We start from the raw sequence: 27,813 nt of genomic DNA on the forward strand, positions 1-27,813 counted from the left end.
ATCCAGAAATTGATTGATCTCTGTTTTGCATGAAAACAACTGAGTCTCTGGTTCTCTGTGGTAGATAATTCCAAAGATCCATCATCCCTGCGTAAAGAAATTTGATCTCTACTGTCCTTGATCTTTGCAGTTATCAACAGTGAAAAGATCTGATATTTAAAGCACTTCTAGAGCTTAAAACTACTAGAGCCGCACATAGATAGATAGATAGATACTTTATTCATCCCCATGGGGAAATTCAACATTTTTTCCAATGTCCCATATCACAGCTCCAATGGCACAGGGTCAATCCTAATTTTGCTGCTGTCTGTGTAGAGTTTGCACGTTCTCCCTGTGACTTTGTGCACTTTCTCCTGATGTTCCTTTTTATTCCCCACATCGCAATGCAATTAACATCACTCTGGTTAAAATCACCGGCATAGGTCATGAAATCTGTTGTTATGCAGCTGCAGGACATTGCAATACATAATAAAAACAGTGTTCTGAAAAACTAATAAAAAAATTAAAAAAATAAAATAAAATAAAAACAGTGAATAACAGTGAAAAAATATGTGTGTGTGTGTGTGTGTGTGTGTGTTAAATAATAGTGCAAAAAAAAGTAGTGAGGCAGTGTTCATGGATTCATTGTCCATTCGGAAATCTGATGGCAGAGAGGAAGAAGCTGTCCCCGAATCATTGAGTGTGTACCTTCAGGCTCCTGTATCTTCCAGATGGTAGGATGAGAAGAGGGCATGTCCTGGGTGATGGGAGTCTTGAATGATGGATGTCACCTTTTTGAAGCATCATTCCTTAAAGATGTCCTGATGACTGAGTTTACAACTTTCTGTAGCTTATTTTGATCCTGTTCAGTGCCCCCCCCCCCCCCCACACGTACCAGATGGTGATGCAGCCAGTTAGAAATCTCTTCATGGTACATCTGTAGAAACATGTGAAAGTCTTTGGTGACATATCAAATTTCCTCAAACTCCTAATGAAATATAGCCCCTGTTGTGTCGCCCTTGTAACTGCATCGATATGTTGAGCCCAGGATAGATCAGTAGGCTAACTGGTCACTGTACATTGCCCCTTCTGTGGAGTGTGCAGTGGAGTCTAGGGGGAGTTGGTGAATGTGTAGGCAGCATAAAATAGGATCAATGTAAATGGGTGCTTTATATTAAATGGACTTGGTGGGTGAAGTTGCCTGTTTCAATGTTGTACAATTCTGTCTCTATGACAATTTAAATATTTATTTATTTGTTGGTGGAATTTGTATACAAATGTGTAATGAAATATGTTCATAAGTACAATGTCTAGTTTTGCTGATCAAAGATGTTTGAGTTTAATATAAATTACCGTAGATGTCGGATTATAAGCCGCTACTTTTTTCCCACATTTTGAACAGCTTTGAACACTGCGGCCTTTACTACGGTGCAGCTAATGCATGATTTTTTTTCATGCCACCAAAAACATTTTGCCTCGTAACAGTAGACCAATAAAATTGATGAGTAGTTCACAGAGGTCCAATGAAATTGTACGATAAATCAAGCGCACTTTCACAATTAAATTATTGTAAATCAGTCATTTGTACTCACCCTCATCAACATGGAAAACACTCGAAGAAAAGCATTGTGCTGCCTTTATGGCAGTTATTTAGTTTATAATATTTTCGCTTAGTAATTCATTTGTTAGTAATTTCTAGTTAAAGTTAGAAGTGTTTTAACTATATTTGTTTTCTGTACTACATCCCGGGATGCTATGACGTCACACCCGGTTTCGCCACGTCTTGTGGGAAATACCAGTTTGCGATAAACGGGAAGGTGGGGGCGAGCGGCATTAGATCTGAGCGAACGCTGCTTTTAAGTTAAAGGCGATCAATAACTTTTCCTGGTAGGCTGCAGTATATATATTTTTTACCAGTCGTTAGGAGATATTGGAATGTTGTTCAGTAAAAAAGTATACGCAACGTAATTTGTGTTACCGATACGTATGTATATTTAAAAGTAGCCGCGTTACAGGCACGGTTCGAAAAAAAGCATTTGCAATATGTATTTGTTTATGTTACCATATGGATTTAATTAAAAGTTAAAAAATCCTCGCGTGTAATATCTTTCTGTGTAAATATCTCATATTACAACGTGGGACACCTGCGGCCGAAAATCCGGTGCGGCTTGTACAAGTACAAAATTGATTTTCTTTCTAAAATTAGAGCCAGCGGCTTTTAATCAGGTGCGCTCTGTAGTGCGAAATCTACGGTATGTTTCAGAATCTAGTGCCTTCTGAAGGTGAATTGTAGTGTTTCTGAAACAGAATTGAAATTCTAAAAAAAAGATTTGTGTACTGCTTATTACTCAGGTTCAATTTTAGTTGATTTTTGCTTTTGTAGCAATTCAGTTATGCAGCCATTTAAAAAAAATCAATCCACATGAACTTTCAATTTAAACCACACAACGAACTGAATTGCCTCCTATGTCGGAAAAAAATATGAAAAAAATCTAGTAAAGAAAACTGATGACCAATGAGCCAGATATCCTTCTCTCCACTATTGACTGTGTTATGACATGCAGATAGAAAGTAGCTTGCTGTTTTTAATTTGCCTCCTTTTATGTCCACAGCATGGAGGAATGTGAGGCATTGTGCACAAGACTGGCAATCATGGTAAATGGGCGATTCAGGTGTCTCGGCAGCATTCAGCACTTGAAAAACCGGTAACTTCACATTCTAGTTCTTTCCCAACCCCGATCGCTGTCGGCTCACTGTTTTCCTTTAATGACACTGTTGTTAATTTTTCTTGGCACAGAGTGCTTTTAAATCAAAAGAATGTAAATAGACTTCACAGTTTTGTAATGTGCAGTGTTGACACCACTGCCCCCCAGTTTACACAGTAATGGTCCCACTGTGTCTGCTATCTGACACCCTTTCTCAAGTTGTCTACAAGGAGAGAGGCTGGGCACATAAGTGGATTTTGCATGAATCATGGTTAAGTATCAGTGATACTCTGACAAATTTTATATTTACTGCATATCCAAAGCAAACAAGAAGGCAACTTTTACACCAAAGGCAAGGTGATCCCACTAAACAACACACAGTAAATGCTGGAGGAACTCAGCAGGCCAGGCAGCATCTATGGAAAAGAGTTTAGTCGATGTTCCAGGCCAAAACCCTTCAGCAGGACTGGAGGAAAAAAGATGAGAAGTAGATTTAAAAAGTGAGGGGAGGGGATGGAGAAAGACAAGGTGATAGGTGAAACTGGGATGGGGAGTGGTGAAGTAATGAGCTGGCAAGTTGATTGGTGAAAGAGATACAGGGCTGGAGAAGGGGGAATCTAATAGGTGAGGACGGAGGCCATGGAAGAAAGAAACGGGCAGGAGTACCAGAGGGAGGTGACGGGCAGGCAAGGAGATAAGGTGAGAGAGGCAAATGGGAATGGGGAATGGCAAAAGGAGTTTGCATTACTGGAAGTTCAAGAGGTCGATATTCATGCCATCAGGTTGGAGGCTACCCAGATGGAATACAAGGTGTTGTTCTTCCAGCTTCAGTGTGGCTTCATTGCGACAATGGAGGAGGCCATGGAAAGATGTATTGGAATGGGAAAGGGAAGTGGAATTAAAATGGATGACCACTGGGAGGTCCTGCTTCTTCTGGCGAATGGACCGTAGGTGCTCAGCAAATCAGTCTCCCAACCTGCCTCAGGTCTCACCAATATACAGGATGCCACACCGGGAGCTCTGGATACAGTATATGACCCCAACAGACTCTCAGGTGAAGTGTCACCTCACCTGGAAGGACTGTTTGATAGTGATAGAGGAGGTGTAGGGTCAAGTGTAGCACTTGTTCCACATACAAGGATAAGTGCCAGGAGGGAGATCAGTGGGGAGGGATGAGTGGACAAAGGAGTCACATATGGAGCAATCCCTGCAGAAAGCAGAGCGTGGGGGGTGGGGGGGAAGGGAAAGATGTGCTTGGTAGTAAGATCCTGTTGGAGATGGCGGAAGTTACAGAGGATTATGTGCTGGACGTGAAGGCTGGAGGGATGGTAGGTGAGGACCGAGTGATGAAACCCTATGTGAGTCCCTTGTCCATTAGTCCCTCCCCACTGATCTCCCTCCTGGTACATATCCTTGCAAATGGAACAAGTGCTACACCACCTCCCTCACTACCATTCATGGCCCCTAACAGTTCTTCCAGGTGAATTGACACTTTGACTCTGCTGGAGTCATATACAGCATCCAATGCTGCTGGTGTGGCCTCCTGTATATTGGTGAGACCCAATACTCCATCCACCAGAAAAAGCAGGATCTCCCAGTAGCCACCCATTTTAATTCCACTTCCCATTCCCATTCCGATATGTCTATCCATGGCCTCCTCTACTGTTGTGATGAAGCCACACTCAGGTTGGAGGAACAACACCTAATATTCCATCTGGGTAGCCTCCGACCTGATGGCATGAACATAGATTTCTCAAACTTCTAGTAATGCCCCCCCACTGTCTCTCCTTCACCATTCCCCATCCCTTTTCCTTCTCTCACCTATTATCTTTGCCTGACCGTTGCCTCCCTCTGTTGCTCTTCCTACCTTTTCTTTCTTCCATGGCCTTCTGCCCTCTCCTATTATATTGCCCCTTCTCCAACCCTTTATCTCTTTCGCCAATCAACTTCCCAGCTCTTTACTTCACCCCTCCCAATCCTGGTTTCACCTATCACCTTGTGTTTCTCCCTTCCCTCCCCCACCTTTTAAATCTATTCCTTATCTTTTTTTTTGGCCAGTCCTGCTGAAGGGTCTCGGCCTGAAATATCAACTGTACCCTTTTCCGTAGATGCTGCCTGGCCTGCTGAATTCCTCCAGCTGTTTGTGTGTGTTGCTAGGATTTCCAGCATCTGCAGATTTCCACTTGTTTGTGATCCCACTGAAACTGATTATTAAAGTGCTTGTCAAGTCAAAACTTACTATATGACATAGCCAACTGCACAACACACATTCTTCAGGAACTTTGAACAACCCTGCATTCTTTTGTGTGTTAGAATAAAAGCAGACACAGAATAAATATGCAAATATTGAATAGGGGTTTTGGGAGAGATATCAGAGATTGGTTTTAATAATGAATTTTTGAAGAATTTTTTAAACTAGGAATAGAGCTACTGAGTAGTGGGCTGATGGCTTTGGCATAGTGGCTGCTGTGAAAGAAGGGCAAAGCAAAAAATAATATCCAAGGAAGGGTAGAAGGGATGAGAAGATTAAGTGTGCTCATGATGGGTTAAGTGGATTGAATGATAGGTTAGTAATGTGGACTAAGGGGCTTCAAGTATATGTGATTTTAGGTTTTAAATTCATCTTCTAATGACAGATACAGGTGAGGAGTTGATCCTTTATAATTTGATGAATAGAAGATATAGTAAAGATCATTGGGATAGTGGTAGAAAAGCATTCAGAAAGGGTGGATGACTCGGAGATTAGAGGATGTTGGATTTTGGGTGTTGGGTGGGCATTTTGTAGGGATTGTGGTAACTTTGAATAAAAGATTTTCTAAGTGTGGCTAAGCAATGATGGGATATGTACAGGGTAGCCAAAGGAGGGAAATCAAAGAATGGGAAATAACCGTCATGAAAATGAGCAACTTGGAGTGAATGAAAGACATGTGGGAGACAGGAATCAAGTTGCAGAGTGACTTGGAACCAAATATCAGGAGGGTAGAGGACTTGGGGAGTTCAAATGCAAAGTAAGGAAGAATGGAAAGGGAGCAGCAGAGGGAACTGTGGGGAGGATGAGAATCAAATTATAACTTGCCACACTGTGGCGCTGGTTCTAACTGTGTCCTCTTTAATTATATCTAATTTCCAAAATACATACATCATTGCATCTTTTCTGAATAGTTTTCAAAGTATATTCACTTGCAAATCTAGGCTTTATGCAAGTAGTATTGGTCAAAATACGGCCGATTAATGTCAATCTGTTTTATAGGCCTTAAACAGACATCCCGGTTTTAAGGCCAATGCTGCAGATTCTCTCTCTGCTTCCGCAGTTTATGACAGATGATATTGCAAGTTCAAAGGGATGTATATCTGCTGTGCCATTTTCAACAAGTGATGTGTTTTTATTTGCATTTTTTTTTGTTTCCTAGGTTCGGTGATGGTTACATGATAACTGTCCGCACAAAGTCCAGTCTGTATGTAAAAGAAGTTGTCCGTTTTTTCAACAGAAATTTCCCTGAAGCAGTTTTAAAGGTATGACCAAAGCTGAAGTCCATGACCTGCTTACATACTGTAGACGTCATGCCTAAATGCACATGACTGAACCAAAGAGCAAGGAACACTGAAGCCATCCCTTTAAGTTGTTTTAGCTCTGCAGGAGCCACGAGAGCATAGATGTGCTTCCCATCCGTTTGCATCAGTGCTTGGTCTGTCACACCAGGAGAAAATGGCCTTTCCATCTCTATGATTCCTTTCATAATGATAGGATGTCAGAGGAAATCCCTGATGTTGATGACTCTGTAGAGAATAGGGATGTAAGACTACTCCTCAATTTTCATGCTTTCGGGAGCCAAAGATCGGGGTTGCCTTGTCCCCTTGCCAGTAACTTGAAATGCAAATATTTTCTGGCATCCCAACAACATTGTCTTTAAATTTATCTAAACAACAATGGATATTATCCCCTTTGAATAAGCATTCTCTTTGAATAGTACTATGGGATCTTTATTTTCATTTGAAATATTTGGTATGTTAATACTGCAGAGTACTTCCAAGTGTGCAGGACTTGCTCTGTCACTTAGAGCCAGTGCTCAGTTTAAAGAGGGAAATCTGAAACAATTATTGTGAACAAGAATCAATAATTTTGCATTCCCGAATGTCTTGTTCATAGTATACTTTCTAAATCAGAACAGGGAAAGACCACAGAATAGGGTTCTTTTGCTACTGGAGAAAGAGGGCTGGGTTGGGTGAGGAAGCCCCTTAATTATTATAGATCATCATGCTTTGTGGCTGATGAAGTGCTTTTGTTGAGAAAAATGAGGCTGATGGGTGCATAAAGAGATCCTGCTAACACCAACATGGTAATGACCAGGGAATCTGTTTTAATGATATTTATTGAGGGATAAGCATTGGCCACGATTTTGGTGAACTTCACAATAGTACCATAAGCCTTTTACCTTCATCTCATAAGATAGACAGGAGACCTGTTTCATCTATTTAGCATTATAATGTAGAATACAAACAATTATTATTGGAATATTGAGTAGGAACTCAGCATGTGTGTTCAGAGTAAATTTATTATTGAAGTACATATATGTCACCATGTACAATCCTGAGATTCATTTTCTTGAGAGCATACACAGTAGATCCAAGAATCACAATAGAATCAATGAAAGATCCACACCCAATAGGGCGGACAAACAGCCAATGTGCAAAAGAAAAGAAACTGTGCAAATATAAAATAGAATAAAATAATAATAAATAAACAATAAATATCAAGAGCATGAGATGGTCATTGAAAGTGAGTCCACAGGTTGTGGGTACTGTTCAACAATGGGGCAATTGAAGTTCAATGAAGTTATCCCCTCTGGTTCAAGAGCTTGATGGTTGAGGGATATTAACTGTTTCTGAACCTGGTAGTGTGAATTCTAAGGTTCTTGTACTTTCTTCCTGATGGCAGCAGTGAGAAAAGGGCATGACCTAAATGGTGCATGTCCCTGATAATGGATACTGCTTTCCTGCGACAGTACTCCACGTGGATGTACTCAGTGGTGGAGAGGCCTTTACCCATGATGGGCTGGGCTGTATCTACTACTTTTTGTATGATTTTCCGTTCAGGGTCATTGGTTTTTCCACACCAGGCTATGATGCATCCAGTCAATATACTCACTACCACACATCCATAGAAGTTTGTCAAAGTGTTAAATGTCATGCTAAATCTTCATAAACCTCTAAGGACGAAGAGGTGTTGCTGTGCTTTCTTTGTAATTGCACTTGCCTGGTAGGCCCAGGACAGGTCCTCTGAAATGATAACATGGAGGAATTTAAAGTTGCTGGCCTTCCCCACCTTTGATCCCCGATGAGGACTGGCTTATGAACTTTTGGCTTCCTCCTCCTGATGTCAATAATCAATTCCTTAATCGTGTTGACAGTGAGTGCAATGTTACTGTTGTGGCATCATTCAGACAGATTTTCACTTTTCCTCCTATATGCCTTTGATTCGGCCTACAACAGTGGTGTTGTCAGCAAACTTGAATAAGTCATTGAAGCCATGTTTAGCCACACAGTATCAAGTGTAAAGTGAGTTGAACAGGGGACTAAGCACACAGCCCTGTGCTGATGGGGATTGTGGAGAATGAAACAAAATATTTGCAATAATTTTAATTGAATGTGCAGAAATGCTGTGTTTGTTATTATTATTATTATTATTATTATTATTATTATCATTATTATGTGGATGGGTCAACTGGCCTAAATCGGCTCCTGATTCCAATTATTTCAGTGCTACAGTCAGGACACCATTTTATAAGCGTGATGTAATATTGCAAGTCTGACGTGTGCGTATTTTGTTCAGGAGAGGCACCATACCAAAGTGCAATACCAGCTGAAGTCAGAAAACATCTCACTGGCCCATGTTTTCAGTAAGATGGAGCAAGTCGTTGATGTGCTGGGAATTGAAGATTATTCTGTCAGTCAAACCACGCTGGACAATGTAAGTAAATCCTTAAACACAAGAAGAAAGGTATTGATGACTGGGGGATCTCCAACAAGAATTTTACCCATAACCAGTAACATATTTAAAATATTTGGGAATTTCTGAGTAATATTTAGCATTCACAAAATATTGCCACAAAACGTATTATCCACCATAGGCCATTGGTGGCATGTGTGCTTTGTGCAGTGACAGAGTGTATTCCATTCAAATTTCCCATTCAAATTCTTCCCATCATTAACCAGAAATTTTAAGATGTTCTATATTAATATGAACGTAATGTTCACTCATTTTCAAATATGAGAATTTTAGAATTATGCTTTAGTCAAAAGATGAAAGGTCTTGGCCAGAATGTTGACTATTCATTTTCCTCCAGCATTTGTGCCTGTTGACTCATAGTCCTCCATTGCCCAGCCTTCATTCCTTTTAGTTACTTCCTCAGAAACTCAATCAAATCAGTGAGACAAGATTTCCTCCATACAAGACCATGCTGACTATCCTTGATAACCCACTACCTTTTAAAATGTACATAAATCCTATCCCTTTATTTTATTATCTTTAACTTAAAATTCACTAGCCTGTAGTTACCTGGCTTATACCAGCCTCTCTTCTTAAATAAACCAACATCATTAGCTATTTTCCACTTTCCTGGTGCCTCGCTAGTGGCTAACAAAGGTGCAAGTATTTCCATCAGGGTCCGATCTTTGTACTCCCTTGTTGCTCATAAGGATGCGGAATAGATTTCACCTGGCTCTGGGTATTTATTAACTCACGTGAATACCTCGATATCCAACACTTCCTCCCTAATAATATGCTTCATATTATTAACATAGCCTCCCTAAACATACTACCATGTTCTTCTCTTTGGGAACTACAGATGAGAAGTATTCATTTAGGACCTCGCCCAAATCTGCTAGCTCCACACAAGAAGAATCCACTGTTTTCTTGTTTACCCCATCATTCCTGATATAGAGTTACTTTAAGTTACCAACCAAGAGTATTCAATGGCCAATTTTATCCTTATTTATTTCTTAAGATCTCTCCTGCATCCTCTTATTCCTCAAGGACACACTCAATTCCAGTTTCCTCTGCCTGCTAGTTTTCTTGCTTCCTGGTCAAAATTCCAAGGTCCTTTGTCATCCAAGGTTTCCTGATCTTGCCATCTTTATCTTTCATCCTTACTGGTACATGCTGACCCTGAACTCTTACTAACATCTGCTCCTAATCGACTTGCACCTGGACCTCTTTTATTCTGTTGAAATTAACCTTACCTCAACTCCAACTCTAAACTTGAGCACAAATGTTATTGCCCTTTCATAACTATCTTGAGGCAAATAACCTTCTCCTTAATGTCAATAAGACAAAGGAGATGGTCGTCGACTTCAGGAGAGCTCGCACCATTCACACCCCTATTTACGTTGGCAGCACAGCGTTGGAAACTGAGTAATTTCAGACTCCTGGGAGTCACATCTCACACAACCTGGCATGGTCCCAGAACATATTCTACCAGTTAGGAAAGCTCACCAGTGCCTCTAATTTCTGTGGAGACTGGATTATGCACATCAATACTCTCAACCTTCTACAGATGCACAGTTGAGAGGACCCTAACATCCTGCATCTCTGTGAGGTACGGAAATCGCACTGCAGCAGACAGGAGGACTCTGAGTACTTAGAACTGCCTAACACATCATTGGCACCAGGTCTAGCTGTCAACAAGAACATATATACAGAAAGGTGCCAATAAAAGGCCAGCAATATCATGAATGATCCCACTCCCATCAGGGAAGTGGCTACACAGTTTCCACGCCAGGGCCACTAGACTCAAAAACAGTTACTAACCCCAAGATCAAACAACAGCAAAATCTACAGATGCTGGAAAACCCAGCAACACACAAAATTCGGGAGGGATTCAGCAGGCCAGGCAGCATCTAGGAAGGGTTTTGCCCGAAGCATCTACTGTACTATTTTCCTAGATGCTGCCTAGCCTGCTGAGTTCCTCCAGCATTTTGTGTGTGCCACACAAACCCCAAAATGCTAGGCTGATCAACACCTTTACCCATTAACCCAGTGGTCCCCAACCACCGAGCCACAAAGCATGTGCTAGGCCGTGAGGAAACGATACGATTTGGCGATATGAAACAATATGAGTCAGCTGCACATTTCCTCATTCCCTGTCATGCCCACTGTTAAACTTGAATGCACACGAGGTCATCAGTCACCTAAATGCAGTGATACCCTCGCGCCAGAGATCCCTGATTGGCCTTGGGTAACTGGCCGCCTGACTTGGAGCGCGGACAGATGGGCACCGCCTCTAAACCTGTTTAGCACACCAAATGTTCATGGGGAACCTGGTGCTAAAATCTTCGCAGATGACCTAATTTGGGCTCGGGTTTTGTAAGTAGCAGAGCAGCTACCTCACTGCGATCTACTGAAAGTCATCCCTCGAACCAAATTTTTGTCGGCCGATAGATCCTACCTACCTACAAGCGGGCGAGAATGTGCCCTGTCGCACTCCTCGCTCGGTCAGCCACTCTCTCCGGACTGCAACCGCCACAGCCCCGGCACAGGGACCTCCGGTCCTTACGTTGTCCTCTCACTGGTGTGTAGGAATGATTTTATATGTTCATACAAGGAAAATATGCGCTGTGTGTTTAATATCCAAACATTACTTAAAATGTTATGATGCTATTTACTTATAAATGAGTTATAATTGACTTACCACTATATTCATGTGAGGAAAATATGTTTTAATGTGTGTTTAATATTAAATTCATTAGATAACCCCTTTTAGAAACAAAATTGAGTGTATTAGCCACTTCTAAGTGACTTATAGTTGACTTATCACCTATATTCCACCCCGTTGGCCTGTCCACAAAAATATTGTCAATATTAAACCAGTCGGCGGTGCAAAAAAGGTTGGTGACCCCTGCATTAACCCACCCCACCACCACTACATACACATCACCTGATGTCAATTTATGTACATATAGTCAGTCTATGTACATAATAGTTACTTGTGCATTGTGTTTTATAGGATTGCTTTTTCATTTATATTTATTGTGTTCTTGTTTTTTTAAATTCAGTTCTTTAGCCTTATAGTGTTTTTTTTTGCTCTATCGGATCAGAAGTAACAATTATTTCTTCCTTCTTTACATGCATGCACTGAAGAATGACAATTAACAATCTTGAATCATGAAATTTCAAGAATTATAGTCACTGTTCCCCAAGGTCAAGTACTACCCTGTCTCCAGTAGGACACTTTCTACATTTCATCTCAAAGACTTTCTTGGACATGTTTATCAAATTCCACCCCATCTAAGCCCTTTGCACTATGGCAAACCCAGACAATTTTGGGATAGATAACACTACTCACTTTCATGATGATCTTTCTGCAACTTTTCTGTTCTTTTCATTCCCACTGACTGTTGGGCTGCCTGTCACATAACTGCAGCAATGTGATCAGTGCTGTCTTATTCCAAAGTGTACCACCTTTACCCATTGGATATCGACTGTAAGGTTGCTTGGTTCTTGCTAACCAATAGTGTGAATCACCCCCCCCCCCTCCCCCCACCCGCACCCTGTATCATTGTTGAAAAATCTGTACCATGGAACATCCGGTCCTGCCCCTCTCTCAACATTTTTCTATAATATAAATTGTATCATAATTCCGAGTGCTGGTCCATTTTCAAGTCTTACCGGACTAGCCTGTGAAGCTGTTTGCATTATATTAAGTTCATATGAGCACCCCTCCTCCCTCCAGTTCTCCCACACTCCTTAACTACCACCTGTCTGCCCCACCTACTGGGCTTCCCTCATTTATCCTGTACATTTGAGTCAATCTCCCCACCTGCACAGATATGACATTTCTCACCCTCCTCTCAACTTAATTTAAACTTTCTTGAGTAATATGAGTAAACCTCCCTATAGCTATGTTGGTCACCTTCCAGTTTGGATGTGTGCCAGTCCTTCTTGCACAGGTTACACCTGCCCCAGAAGTGATCTCAATGATTCAAGTACCTCAGGCCCTCTCTCCTGCACCAGCTCTTTAATCATGTGTTCATCCTGATTGTCCTCTTATTTCTAATCTCATTGGCACGGGCGCAGAGGGAAATTCTGAGATCATAACCATATGGTTCCTGCTTTTTATCTTCCTCACCCTCAAGCTCATTCTGCCTCATCCCTCAACTGATGTTGCTTCATCCCTCTTTCTACCTGAGTCATTAATACCAATGTATACAATGAACCCTTTCTTCAGAATGTCTGTACCCAGTCCAAGACATCCTTGACTTTGGCATCAAAGGGGTAATCAACCACAGGAGTGCCTGACTGTTCCCCTCGCTACTCAACACCCCACCTCCCCTGAGGTGTATCAGAGCCAACCATAATGCCACAGACTCGAATGCTGCTGCTGCTTTAATCTGAAAGAAAATTCTCCCAAAAAGCATGGTCCCCTTGTCTGAGACAGGATTGGCTACAGGGGACTCCTGCACACCCTCTCTGCAGGTTACTGCTAGTCCTGATGGTCACTTTCTTCCTTTTTCCTATGTCCGTGACTAACTATTGTTTCCAAGTACTCCATAGTGAGTTCAACCACATTGAAAACAACCTCAAATATTGCCATTTCTTTCTATCTGAGTGTAACCAACAGGCTCGGCCAGCTCATGTTTGTCTAGGAAAATGGCCTTCAGCCTCGCCAAACTGGGTAATCGCGTTTGTGTGGATGCTGTGTAATGTACCCCCAGTTACAAACCCACAACGCAAAATATCAAACAGTACACCATATGCAATTAAATGATTGAACTTTCTGAATCTTAATGTAAATATAGGGTTAGGAATGAAAATTAAAATAAGGGCCCAAGTCAAGTCAAAGTCAAGTTGGAGCTCACTCAGTAGTCCTTCTTCCACCATCGGTCTCCTCTGAGAGTCACCGATCTTCGGACCCTCAGATCCCAGTCCACACCGTCCGGTGGTCTACCAGCTCTCTCCACACGTGTCTTCCCTCTTCATCTCTCCTCGACAAAAGACTGTGGGGGAAAAAACATCTTTCCAGACTCACAAGACACAGCCACAATCTCTTATTGGCTAACATGCATCCTGTTATCTCCAGCCATAACCCAAACATTGCTGGTACAGAGAAACTGTTACCTCAGCAGTGAACATTACAAAGAAGCCATTACGTTAGCAGTGAAACCTTACTGCGTGTTACATGAGCATTTGGGCCTAGATTCACTCTAAGGTCAGTGACACAGTAGTAGCTTAGAACTGTGTATCTGCCAACCACCCAGTTCCCAGATTTCTGGCTCTTTGACTTCAGATCTATTAAGCTCCAGTGATATTAATCATCAGCAGTTTCTTTGTGCTAAGACCATTAGGTTTAATGAGAGAGCTCCAAACCATTTCTTCACCATCCAATCGTCAGCCATGCCCACTCCCCTCCAGCTCTACTTAAGCTCTCTTTCTAGCTTAAGAGACTCTGAAAACCCTGCCTCTTTTACCAAGCTGTTTCACAAATCCCCGCTGTCCAAATTTGTTTGTGAAGTGGGAAATTTACTTGTTATAAACATTCTATTAGTCATTGAGCATGGAGTTATTAGCTATACAACATAGAAACAGGCCTTGTGACTCAACAAGAGCATGCCAACCGTCAAACACCATTTTCCCCAGGGTTCACAACCTTTTTTATGCCATGGACCAATGCCATCGAGCAAGGGGCCCATGGACCCCAGGTTGGGAACCCCTGATTTACACTTAAACCTACCCCAAACCTATTTTATTTTCTCACATTCCCATCAAATCTTCTTGACAAGGGACAACTTACAGTGACCAATCTGTATGACTTTGAAATGTGGGAATAAATTCTACGTGAGCATAAGGAAAATATGCAAACTCCACACAGACGGTACAAGAGATTAGGATTGAACTTGGGTCACTGGTACCATCAGATCTACTGGCTGAAGCAGTGTACTGTTTTATTATTGACCTCAAGCTCTTCCACCAATTCCTTAAAATTGTCTCCAGTCTAAATCCTGCAACTCCCTAACCAGCAGCACCTTGATCTTCATTGTAATCACACTACCAGAGTTGCTGAAGTATTATTTCTGAATGTGGACCATGAACAATCTGAGTAAGATGAACTTCTTGCACTTTTACCACTGATATCACATGTATTTAGAACCAAGACAGACACCCGTGGCTAGTGTCAGTCAGCTTTAGATAAGACATCGCCAACTCTCCAATCTGATTTGCCTTTTCTAAATGTTGTAATAAAATCTCCTGTGAAAACCTTACAGTTGGGTTCTACTAAACCATGAGCAGCTTTGTCTTAGGTTGAGTTGCACACAGGCAAACTATTCAGCCCAACTCTTCCATGCTGTGCCCAGTGTGCCCATCTAAGCTAGTCCCATTTGATTTTGTTGGCCCATATCCCTCTGAACCTTGAACAACAAACAATCTGCTGAAGGAAGTCAAGTGTTCAAGCAGCATCTCTGGGAAGAAAGGACTTGTTGACATTGTCAGCCATTTCAACTCAAAGTATCGACAGTTCCTTTTCTCCCACGCTGCTACCTGACCTGTTGAGTTCGTCCAGTAATTGTTTATTGCTTCAGTTTTCAGTATCTGCAGTCTCTTGTGTGTCCCCTGAACTCTTCCTATCTGTGTACCTGTCCAAGTGAATATAAATGTTGTTAATTTACCTGCTTCAACCACTTCCTCTGGCAGTTTGGTACATACAAGTATCACCCTCTTTGTAACAAATTTTATTTATTTATTTATTGAGATACAGTGCGGAATAGGCTTTTCCGGTCCTTTGAGCCTCACTGCCCAGCAATCCCCGATTTAACCCTAGCCTAATTACAGGACAATTTCCAATTCATCTACTAACTGGTACGCCTTTGGACTGTGGGAGGAAACAGAATCATTATGCGATCACGGGGAGAACTTATGAAATCCTTACAGACAATGGCAGGAATTGAACCCAGGTCGCCTGTACTGTAAAAGCTTTCTGGTAACCACTGCGCTACTGTGCTGCCTCACATCCCCCCTCCCCCCAGGCTCTTATAAATATTTGCCCTCTCAGCTTAAACTTATAATCACTAGTTTTTGTTTCCCTTTCCCCAGGTAAAAGACTATGTGCATTTATCCTATCCATACCTCTAATGATTTTATATACATTTATAGGGAGTATAATGCAAGCTTGTCCAATGGTCAAGAAAGTTTGTTAAGGAAGACTTGTATCCTATTAACTGAAACTTTGTTCAAATACTGCAGAATTCAGAGATTAGAAAGTTTATTTATGCAGTTTTACATGCTCTGCTTATCAAATATCTTGTGTTTCTCATAATTTCTTGCCCCCACTTATTTAGCCATGTGACATCTTTGCTCTCAAACCTGGCCCATCATTTCTCCATTGATTTTCTCTTAAACCCTCCTACATGAGGGGTAGTTTACAGTAGGCAATTAACCTACCAACCCGTGGGATGAAACCGGAGCAGCTGGAGGAAGTGTGCACACCTCAGACTGAGGATTAACCTTCACAAAGGTCCAAGTCGAAGCTCGGTGTCTGGAACTGTGCAGTGGCAGACTTCCCGCAGCACCATTAGATAATTCCCTGAAACCCTTGACCAAAAGGCTATGTGTACATAACGAAAATGTTCATATGATCAAAATGCTTGCCATAGGTTTGAAGTTGGCCATAAGAGTACTACAGCACAGAAACATAGGTTTGCTCCATCCAGTCCTTGCTGACCCAGTCTTCTGCCTAGCCCCATCTACCTGTACCCAGACAATATCCCTTCAATCCCCTTATCCAGTTACTTGTTCAGACTCCTCTTAAATGTTCCAATTGAACTGGTATCTACCACTTCCACTGGCAGCTCATTCCATGCTCGCATTACCCTCTGAGTGAAGAAGTTTCCCTTCAGACACCCCTTGAACTTAGAAATCTTATTGCAGTCCCCAGAAACTCTCCTGTAAACTTCTCCAGCAGTCTTCTCCAAGATGCACCTCTAGAAATGTCTGATGTTGTTGAGAGGTCCTTCTTCCATTCTGGTCTTTACAGGTGTTTGTAAACTTTGCGAAGAAGCAGAGCGACAACCTGGAGCAGCAGGAAACTGTCAGCACTGGGAGCGTGCACTCGCCGATCAAGCGCATTCTCAGTCTCCTGAGGCCAAGGGGCACCCCAACAGAACTACAGGCTCTGACCGTGGATGAGCCTGAGGAGTTAGAGAGCGACGACGAAGGGCTAATCAGCTTCGAGGAGGAGCGTGTAAGTAGTGCAAGCGATTATGATTGGGGGGGTTCTTGTAATACTAAGCCCCTAACATTCGCTCAAGTGTCTATTGTAAGGTGATGGCAGAGAGCCTTCCAGAGCAAACCAAGACTGTGAGCACACGAACCTAACATTGCAAATTCCCATAGCCCCAAAATGTACTGCCATGTCTCTGAGAAATTGCCAGCCACAGGGATAATTGGATTTAGGGATTCATGTAGTTGGGCATTGTTCTCTGTATAGTGTAAGAGCACACAATCAGCTTGTGCTGTGGGGACTGAAATTAAGAACAGGTTACTTGCAGTGTGCTTGTACAGAGAGGGGAGCAGGAAATGGGACCAGCGCATCTTAGAGGGATGGTGTTGAGGTTGTGGGGGGGGAGTGGTGAGTAGGTGATATGAGAGATTAAGTAATGTAGGAGGGAGAGTGACGTTGTTCAGGAGTAAGCGGGTTACTACTTGGGCAGATTTCCCAGTTAGCAGCAGTGCTGGTTAGAGCCATATTATGCCAGTGACAAGAATCTCAGGAACTGTGGTTCTGCGGTGCTTCAAAAGGACCAGAACACAGGAACTAAGTCAATGCAAATAAATTCAAGGCTACTGACTCCATTTGCATTGACGCAATGCCATCTCAATGAGCATCAGAGCAGTGGGCAGCCTGAGGGCTGATACTTGCAAAATTACTTTGTTATAAATTTCTCAAGAATATAGTAATAGTTTGAAGCAGATGAGAGCATATTACCAGCCATACTTAGCTGATCTCAGTCCTGGTGGCACCTGAACTAAAGCACCTGTCTTTCAAAGGACTGTGATGACCTGAGGTGGCCAAGGCATATGTCTCTCACCAGCCTAACCACATTCTCCTTCTGCAGTAACCTCACTTCTGGTTCCATCCTGGAATATGGCTCTTTCCTCTTTACAGTGAGATAAAACACCTGCACTGAGCATTTTGGAGGATTACAAAATAAACCAGATGTGGTTACTGCTGAATTTTTCTAGATATAATGAAAAAGATTTAAACAAATAAGCTCCTCTTGGGTTTCCTGCCAGGTACAGGTATCGATTTTAACTGATGTTTCGTTGACAAACTCTGCCATCTTCACTGTCCCACCTTATTTACAATCAAATTCCAGCTGTTACTTGGAGTGAGACCTTCATCTCTGTTAAAATTCTTATTCCTGAATTTTATTTCAGTAGCTTCCTTCACCAGGTGGTCTCAAAGCCATTGGCGAGGCACTGGAGTTCTGTGCCTTCGAAGTGAATCCTATGGCCATTGAGAATGCAATGTTCTGCTACCGCTGATTTCTCCTGCTAACCTAAACGGGTTTACCTCCTGTGCTCCTTGATGCAGGCTTCCACCTCGTGCCCTGTCTGCTTTTAAAAGGGCTGACTGAAAAAAACAGTAAGCCTAACAATGAGGAGGAACCTGTCGCTACCAACTGTTTTCCATGTATTTCCACAGTTTCTGGAAGGGTTGCCAAGATCCTGAAGAAATATCAAATTAATACCATCCACAAACCCATAAAGGAGCTCAAATCCCATTTCATCCGGGTCAAAGATGACCTGGAACTCAGGATGGCTGGCATTTACAGGATTCCACCCTTGGTCAGATGGAGCGCATGCATCAAAGAACACAGGAGGTGAATCTATTTAGGTCACCCAGAGAAATTGATGGTAGCAGAACATTGCATTCGCAATGGCCATAGGATTGACTTTGACAGCACAAAACAACTGCGCTGTGCCAATGGCTTTTGAGACTGCCTGGTGAAGGAAGCCATTGAAATAAAACTCGAGAATAAGAATTTTAACAAGATAAAGTTTTGTTCTAAGTAAGAACTGGAATTTGTTTGTAAACAAGGTGGGACAGCAGAAACCTGATTGGTTGAGGATTAACCAATCAGGAGGGATTGACCACAGGACACTGGACTAGACATGCGTAGGTGCCATCCCTGATGAAGATTGCGGAGTTTGTCATCGAAACGTCGGTTAAAATCGATACCAGTACCCAGCTGGCCAAGCCCAAAAAGAATTTATTCATCATGTATGCCAGGAAAGCACTAGATTCTTTACCAAAAAGATTGAGTGTTGAATAATGCTAAAAAAAAAAGTATGATGTTGTAGTTTTGATTGACACCAATAATTAGAGATACAGAATTAAAGCAGTGGATGGAACTAAGGATACCTTAGTCCCGATTTAATTGGATGACAATTAATGGACAGAATAGCTTTGCTGTGCAGTACACACCTCTATTGTTCTCAGTCCCTGTCACCTGCAACACTGTCCATTAAGAAATTAATTGATAGTATTCACAGCAGGAAGAACAAGGGGAAGCAGCTCTCACTAACAGGAAAATCAGCAAGTAAAGGATACAGGTTCACGTTACTGGCATCAAAGCTAGACGATCAGTTCGGAACGCGCACAAAATGCTGGAGGAACTCAGCAGGCCAGGCAGCATTTATGGAAAAGAGTACAGTTGACGTCTTGGCCCAAAACTTCAACTGTACTCTTTTCCATAGATGCTGCCTGGCCTGCTGAATTTGTCCAGCATTTTGTGTGTGTTGCTCAGATTCCCAGCATCTGCAGATTTTCTCTTGTTTGGGACCGGTTTGGAAAAAGCTTTTAGTAGGTAGTAAGTTGCTAGAAGCTGGCTTCAATAAACAATGTCACAGGTTCAATCATATTATTCGCAAGGGAATAAAAGTGGCCAAAATCGATCCAAAGTCAAAATGAAACCGCCAGCCTGAGACCCCACAGAGTTGTTATACTTGTGTGATATGCCCACAGCTCCAAAGAGTCAAATTCCCAATTCCAATCCTGTATTAGCAATTAGCAAACATACAATTAAGCTTTATTGAGCGTTATCTCAGTGGTCAGCAAAAAAATATGACTTCCGTGGTCCCAAGCTACATACTGCCATGAAATAAGCATGAGTACGTCATTTATTCCCTTCGGTTTTACCACGGCCCCACTAATATGGCTAGTTACCATAATACACCTAATCAATGCACAGCGCAGAATGCAGGAACTAAATGAATACTTGAAAGAGAAAAAATTTCAGTAGTTCGGAGAATGATCTCTTTGGACTGGGACTGCTCTGCAGAACTTTGATATAGAGTGAATTGGCAGAGGAACTGAATGCCATCTATTGGTGTAGGGTACTGTGATTCGATTTGCTCCTTTTCTCTCTTTGCTCTCCCTTCTCTCCTGTAATTTTCCATCCATTCCCCATCTGAGTCCCAGGTTGCTTGCTAATGGGCAGGTTTGCATCTTTTGTGTGGTTTCTTTATTCATATATGGAAAGAGAGTGCTGCAGCTCTTTAAACCACTGCATTGAAGTGTGCAATATTGTTACATGGGGACCTCCAGATGATGCCTTGAAGGAAAACCTTGCAGATGTTGGTGTTCCAATGCATCCTTCTTGCTGATAAAAATCACAACCTTTGTATATGTTGTAGAAGCAGCCTAAGCAAGTAACTGCAATAGATGATACACACTGTTACCACTGTACCAGCGGTAGAAAGAACAGATGCCTTGGGTGGTGGGGATGGACTGCCAATCGAGCAACCTACTGTGCTCTGGATAATATCAAGCTTCTTGAGAATGGTTGAAGCAGCACTGATCTCAGCAGAGTATGTGTTTTACTCTCTGAATGTGTGCCTTGTGGATGCTGTGAAGATTTGGGGTAACAGGAAGTAAATTATTAGATGCAGGGTACACAACTCCTGACCTAATCTTGCATCTGCAGTATTTTGTGTTGTTCAATCATGTCTGATCAGTGGTGATGAGGTAGAGATCTATATGATGATCATATTATTGAAAGTCAAGAGTGAGTGGCTAGCCTGTACTTACTAGAGGTAGTCATTGTCTGGTACTTGTGGCAAGTAGTATTTGTATCACTTATTGGTCCATGCCAGAATGTGCTGCCTATGTGTATATAGATGTGGATTAATTCATTGTCTGAGGAGATGCAAGTGCGTTCAGTATTCAAGGAACACCCTCACTTCTGTCCTTGTGTGGAAGGAAGCAGCTGAAGGAATCTGGGCCTAGAACACTGTCCTCAGTGATATCCAGGGCATGAGGTGATTGGCCAACTACAACTCTGTCCATCTTCCTTTTTGTGAGCTGTAACTCCAGCCAGGTCACCTCTGGAATTTTAGCTCCTTAGTCTCTGTGTTGCAGCAAGACTAAGGAGAGCTGGAGCCAAATGGGAGCAAGACTATCGATAACATTGGCAGTGGAATTGAGACAAGGCAATCAGCTCCAGTGCATCTGGAGAGGATAAATAAGAATCAAACTGCAATTCATCTCTACCTTGAGGGTACTGATCCACTAACACAAGGATTCCCGACCTGAGGTGCATGGACCCCTTGGTTAACAGTATTGGTCCATGGCATAAAAAAAGGTTGGGAACCCTTGCACTAACACATGCCTCATACAGTGATTCTCATCACGTGTGGGAGTTGGGATTGAACCCATGTCTTTGGTGCCGTGAGGCCATTGCATTCAAAGGTGTGTTAACATGTCACCTCATCCTTAAGTTGACTTCTAGCTACTCACTGGTAGATTCCCGGTGTAAAAGGCATGTCTACCCAACCCACACATGACAGGCGATGTAGGTAGTTCTTATCAAGCAGTCCTTGTACAGAGGCTCCCTGGGTTATGAAAGACCTGATTTACAGTAATCTGACTTTACACAAAATCTCCCATGTATTTTTGAAGGTAGTAATTAAAATAAAATTATTTCCTTTTATTTAGTAATGACTGAAAACTTTGTATTTTCCATTAGTTTCATTTTATAGGTAGTGTCAGAGTGATTATTCAATGAAATAATAGAAGATTAACAAATGTATGTGGAGTGATACAATTATGAGTCACTATTGAAAACAGTGTGACAGAGAAACCGGCTTTATGACAATCCAACTCTTGTATTACATGGGGAGTGCCTGTATATGGCATTTAACAGCTGTTGAAAGAATTTGTGTGTTAAGCCTGTATGCTGAATCTAGCTTTCACATGCGGTCCAGTCAACCCCTTCATTATGGCTGGTATCAGAAGATCACACTAAGAAAATCTCATACAGCATGGTCAGTAGGTTTATTCAGGCCCTCACAGTGTACATTGGGAAAGTATTTGAGTGAGAGCTGGAAGATATTACATTGATCAGAACAAAAGCCTTCCAGCAATCTATTGGTATTTGCACTACAGTAGCTACACGTGAATTTTAAAATTTCAAAGTTCAAGGTACACTTACTCTATTATCAAATACAACCTTGAGATTCATCTTCTTGCAAGCAGCCACAGAAAGAACACAATAGAACCCACCAAAAAAAAAAACACCAGCCAATAAAGATGGTCAACCATCTAAAAGAACAAATTGTGCAAGTAATAAAAAAGTAAAGAAATAATACACAGAACATGAACCCCAGAGTTCCCGAAAGTGAGTCAACAGTCACAGAGCCAGTTCAGCACTGAGGCAAGTGCAACTAGTCAGGACTCCTGCAACTTACACTCAATCATCAGTAACCCATTTTTCTTTGCTGGACAGCGATATCCCCATTCTCTATGTAACTGGGTGCTCTATTTAATGGTCTTGTACTTCTGACATGACCTCTTACATGACCCAGCTTATCTCATCATCCATTGTCCTGCATTTGATCCAGTGCTCTAAACACCTTTCTGCTCTTATTGGTTTCTTCTAAGTGACCTTTAAACCTCTTTCGCTGATGGACTATTTTTCCGTCACCTATCTCTAATTTATATGATACATAAATTGACTATATTACAAACTTTCCCAATTTTGTTATAATGAATGGAGATTCCTTCACCATACTAGTACAAGACTAGAGACAGTGTGGAATAAGTATTAGATTCGAATAAATCATTGCTCTATGTTAAACCACATGAAATGAGGACTTTAATTTCATTAACCAGGAGCTGACGTTGCTTAGTAGCATGAGTGGATCTGGTAGCCATATCTTTTTCTCAGGGAATCTTGTGGACAGTAAGCATAAGGGAGATGTTGGTAATGTGGCCAGAGCTCAAAGACCCAGAACAATCCTAACCTTAAAGTATTGTCTGTGTGGAACTTGCTTGTTCTCCTTGCGAGTACATGGATTTTCTTTAGGTGCTCTACTTTCCTACATCTTTAAAAGCAAAGAAATGGCTTCCATAAGTTTCCCCTTGGTCTCACTAAGTGCCAAAAGAATCGATGAGATTTGATAGGCAGATGAGAAAGGATAAATTGTAGGATTACAGAGAAATAAAGAGAGGGGATGAGATTTCTCTGCTGAGAGTTGATAAGAAATCACTGGGTTGAATGGCTACCTCTTATGCATAATGTGTCATGAAACCATGATCAATATGGTTTGGGGCACACTTGATGGATACCTGGACTATTTTTGTCATTACATGTGTTGGGAAGTGTGTTTTTTTTTTGTGCATGACTCTTGATAGATGGCCTCTTTTTTTGTTCTTTTTTTCAGGCTCAGCTTTCCTTTAACACTGACACATTGTGCTGAGAGGGTGATGTTACCGAATCTGTCCCATCTCTGAAGACCTTGTACACAGCGACTAAGAACTTTGCATCAACCCGGCACAGTAAGCGGCGGTGTTGGGAGTAAGGATTGGAGGTGACTGAATGTATGGTCAATTATTCCTTCGAGCTGAAAACCACTTCAAATGGAGACGTTAAATCCACCAACCAGCAAGGAATGCTGGTTAGTTGGTGTGAGTGGTTTTGGTACCCATGCCTTGTTATTCCTGAGGAAGTACTGGCAAGTCACTCTCCAATAAACATGAGTCCGTTAACATTTTATTTAATGCAGAGTTGTTTTATTTTAATGCACTGTCAAAAACTAGTGTATAATACCTGTCTGCTGTGCATTTGAATATTTTAAAAATTATTTTTACGAACAGTGCAGAAATGGTGATTAAAGTATTTAGAATCTTTATTTTGAATTACATATGCACTGTAAACACTCAGATATGTAACCCTTGCCAAAACAACACATGCATGAATTTAGCCAATGGTCCTTGGCCACCAACCTGCGACGGTTTGTAATGTGAGTCAGAAAGGGGTAATGGAATTCCTCCGATTTCCCTCACCTTCCCTGTACCCTGACAACTCACTTAGAAAAGTGTTTAATGCTCTCCAGTTTAACTTACATATATAAATTCAGCACGTTTAAAAAGTGATTTACCACCTTTCCTTCTCAGATAGTACTCTAGAACGTTTTATAGTAGCTGGTCGTTACTCTATTAGTCAGTGCCAGCTTAGGCTAACTGATTAGGATCTTCAGTTTTAGAGTAGTAAAGTCAGGGTACTTTGAATTATTATTCCATAGGCAGAATATGAAGAATGAAAATAAGATTCTATTTTTGAAAGGTATTCTTACATTACCATTCTCCTACTACCTGATTAAATCCATGCTGATTATTCTTTGCTGCTTAACGGGCCTGTCTACGGCCTCAAACAATTATTGAAAGTAACCAAACTCATGTTGCTATTGTCGTCCAGATCATGTCCACAATATAGGTATAATATTTAAGACAAGTTAATTCATTCAGTCTAATATTTCTATCATTTGGCTCAAAAGAATATGGGACAAAAGGATTTGATTCCAGCTGCACAGATAAGACATTTATTGTACAAAAATCTGTGTAGGATTAAATACTATGTTCTAAAGACTGTTTTTGGCTGATCAACTCAGGTACGGACTAGAGAACAGTTCCAAGGGATATATTGTGGTATTAGTTTATCTTTGGTCATGTGTTAAACAGCCTGTGATAGACTACTAGCATTGTGCATTACTTCTAATGTAATCAGAACTGAACTTCAGAAGCTGAGTGCAAGGGGTATACCAAACTATATCACACACAAGGTTAAACCTAAACTTTTATCTTTAGTTTCTCCATCATTTATTATTGCTCTTGTACTATCAGAGAGTTGTTTATCACACCCTATACATGAAGCACAAAGTACAAAAGAAATTAAGTGAAGGTGCATTGGCTATGAAATTATATACAAATTTTTTCTAACTTTCTTGAAACCTTTCAACTTTTATTACACCTGAACTTAAATCTATCTCCTGACAGTTAAATTTAAAGCATATTAGAATTAAGAAATGATCCTGCCAGACACTCAGATAAATGCTAAAGCACATTCTGGCCAAGACTTAAATGTATGGAACCAATTAACAAGTTGATTTTATTTTCAATTAATGTGATGCCTTCAATCCAAAATGTGCACGTTCAAATTCCTCTGAGTGTTTACAATGAGCTGCAGTACTTACAACTTCTCAACCTATGTTTATGCTTAAGCTGCAACTTCTCTTGAAGGTGCCCCATTTAAAATAAGCATGAACAATCCAATGCAACTATAAGCTTGACCTGCTATGATTAGGTGAATGGTTGACACTAAAGCAGCAAATTTTCATAAAGATTCTAAACAGAAAGTATTGAGATATAACTTGCATTTGAAATGGAATGTCTCATTGATGTATATTTTTTACCTTATGATTCTAAAGTGTCTCCCACAGTGGCCATAATGTCAAAGTAATGTTATAGTTGGCACTTCATCTGAAATGAATGCTGAGATAAAGTGGCCTTGTTGACCTGGTTGGTGTAACGCTGTGGTTGAGCCTCTAACTGGACTTTGAGCTCGGACATTGGCCACACCTGCTTACACAGCAGGTAACATGAACAGTGAAGATATGGGAATGAACCTGAGTCTTTCCACAGAACTGTTTGATCATTTGTTTTCAAACCCATTTCTTCTGCTCAGTCAATGCTTTGGAGTTAAGTGGCAAAGGTTTTGGGCCAGGATGTGATATGGCAGCTTTGTTGATTTTTAATACATTTTTGACACATCTACATATTAATCAGTCCAATACAAAATAAAAGGTGAGGGGATTAATTTAAGAATCTTTTGATTTTCATCCATGGTGTTAATTCTGACCTCCAGATTGCAGTATTTAAATTGAGTCAAAAAAATGTAAATCTGTCACATTCATCTTTTCATTTAATTTTCTCTTCTGGATTTTAATTTTCACTTTGTTGAAGAATTCATCATTAGATGTGCACACTGTTAAATGTTAACTGCTTGAACCATGCCCATGCATTGTGCCTTGCAACATTTTAATGTCACCCTCTGCACTGCACTCTTAAATGTAGGTGGTTTGAATATTGGGAAAGCTACAGTCTTTCTTGAGAAATTGTGCTCAGAAGCTTTGCTTAAAATAACAGAGTCTGAAGCATGGATTTCTATATTGAGCAAAAATGAACTGAAGAGAAATGAGCATTCAATCAACATCCCCTGCAAAACTAATGAAAAGCATAATCACTTAATTCAACATTGTTTCCCTTGGTATTGAGTAACCTCGATGGGTGAAAAGGAATGTATGTATCAGATAGGACAAAGAAATCTGATGCTGTTAAATTAACTTGTAGATGGCTGAGACAAACTTGGCTGCTGTGTTTCCAATGGCACACTTGAGTTTCCACTTAATCTCAAGTTTATGAAGTGGGGCTGTCAACAAGGAAGTGTGACAGTGACACCAATAAGCAGGACTCGTAGAAACAGTGGGACTGTCCAAAATGAACACTCCGGGTAGTAGAAGGCCTTCAAGTTTGCCATTGTATAGAGTTCAGCAATTCATGAAAAAAAAGATGGAAAATCAAAATGTCTTTCACATTTGCACTCTAATATTTATTTAATCAGTAATCTGAATTACAAACAAAATGAAAACTCACACAACAAACAAGCCACACAAAATGGCGAGCCCACCCATCTAACAAGCCACATAAAAGTGGACATCTGTTGCTTTTTTAAAGAGGATTGGTTAATCCTATTCCATTCCAGTGCAGGAGGCAGTAGTGATGATACAAATTTATTACCATGGCCATCATAAAGTATTGTAAAATAGAATTAGTATATTCTATTAGAGCATTGCAGTGGCATTAACAATAGTTGTAATGGCCTTGAGCTTAATTGCTGGTCTGAGCAAATGCCCATTTGAAACTTTGATATCATGTGGGCCTCATGTTGTCCTTAACCCTTCAATGCCAGTTGCAAAATCCCATAAAATTTTTTGACATAAAGATCACACTTTACAAAAACATAATTTTAAAAAGCTTGGCATTCATTTTGCCCTAAGTGTCACTCCTTTCCAAAACATTGTACTAGCGCAGTCATGAACACTTCTGCAAAAAACTTTGTGTCTGACCTGTTGAGCTCAGATTTCACCATCAATTAATTTGTGTGTCAGTGGATTTGTCAAGATGCCTGTTTGTGAGAGAAGTGGGCATGTTCAATTGTGGCATATTTGCACATATCTGTGTGTCTCGTCGTTTATGGGTTGAAAGCAGCCTATACTGTTGTAATTTTTTTTGTTCAGGGCAATGACAAAACATCTGGCTAGCTAAATAAATACTTGTTTTGTTGTATAAAACTTGGAAGAGGTTTTGACTTTTCAATTGGATTGATGCACATAGATATCAAATATATTCATTAACGAGAAGTAACTGCTTACCCTATTAATATTATTCATTATTCCCCTGAGCTTTATTGATTACCTGTGGCTTTTGCTCCATCAACAAAAACAAGGCATTCTGTATCATGGAGGCAAGTGTCCTAAATTGTGACAGTCGTGCTTGCCTAAGGAGGACTGAGCTTGGAGGCTTATGGACCAGTAGCTGCCACCATCAGTAATCTCCAGCCCAGCACCTTTCTCATCTCTGTTAATGTCAAACCAGTTCAACAATGGTCTGCCACAAATTGCAGGATGGTTTATTAGAGCAGTACTAAGCATGCCTTACAATAAATCTGCCACAAAAGTCAAATGCAGTTAATGAATAACCAAGACTCCAAACCTGTGTGGCAGGTCATATTGCTGCTC

The 27,813-nt window shown here is 41.0% G+C and overlaps 1 protein-coding gene across 2 annotated transcripts in view; it reads left to right on the plus strand.

Annotated features, from left to right (window-relative positions):
* abca2 (ATP-binding cassette, sub-family A (ABC1), member 2) overlaps positions 1–27,366 on the plus strand; it is a 519,276-nt gene extending 491,910 nt beyond the window's left edge. For both annotated transcript variants that reach the window (XM_073052214.1, XM_073052215.1), the window contains exons 45-49: positions 2,592–2,684; positions 6,095–6,197; positions 8,515–8,652; positions 16,709–16,915; positions 23,401–27,366. In XM_073052214.1, coding sequence (XP_072908315.1) covers positions 2,592–2,684; positions 6,095–6,197; positions 8,515–8,652; positions 16,709–16,915; positions 23,401–23,436 — 577 coding nt within the window. In that variant the 3' untranslated portion in view covers positions 23,437–27,366. The remainder of the gene's footprint in view (positions 1–2,591; positions 2,685–6,094; positions 6,198–8,514; positions 8,653–16,708; positions 16,916–23,400) is intronic.
* Positions 27,367–27,813: the final 447 nt, after the last annotated feature.

Source organism: Hemitrygon akajei, chromosome 7 (assembly GCF_048418815.1).
Source record: "Hemitrygon akajei chromosome 7, sHemAka1.3, whole genome shotgun sequence".
Lineage (NCBI taxonomy): Eukaryota > Metazoa > Chordata > Chondrichthyes > Myliobatiformes > Dasyatidae > Hemitrygon > Hemitrygon akajei.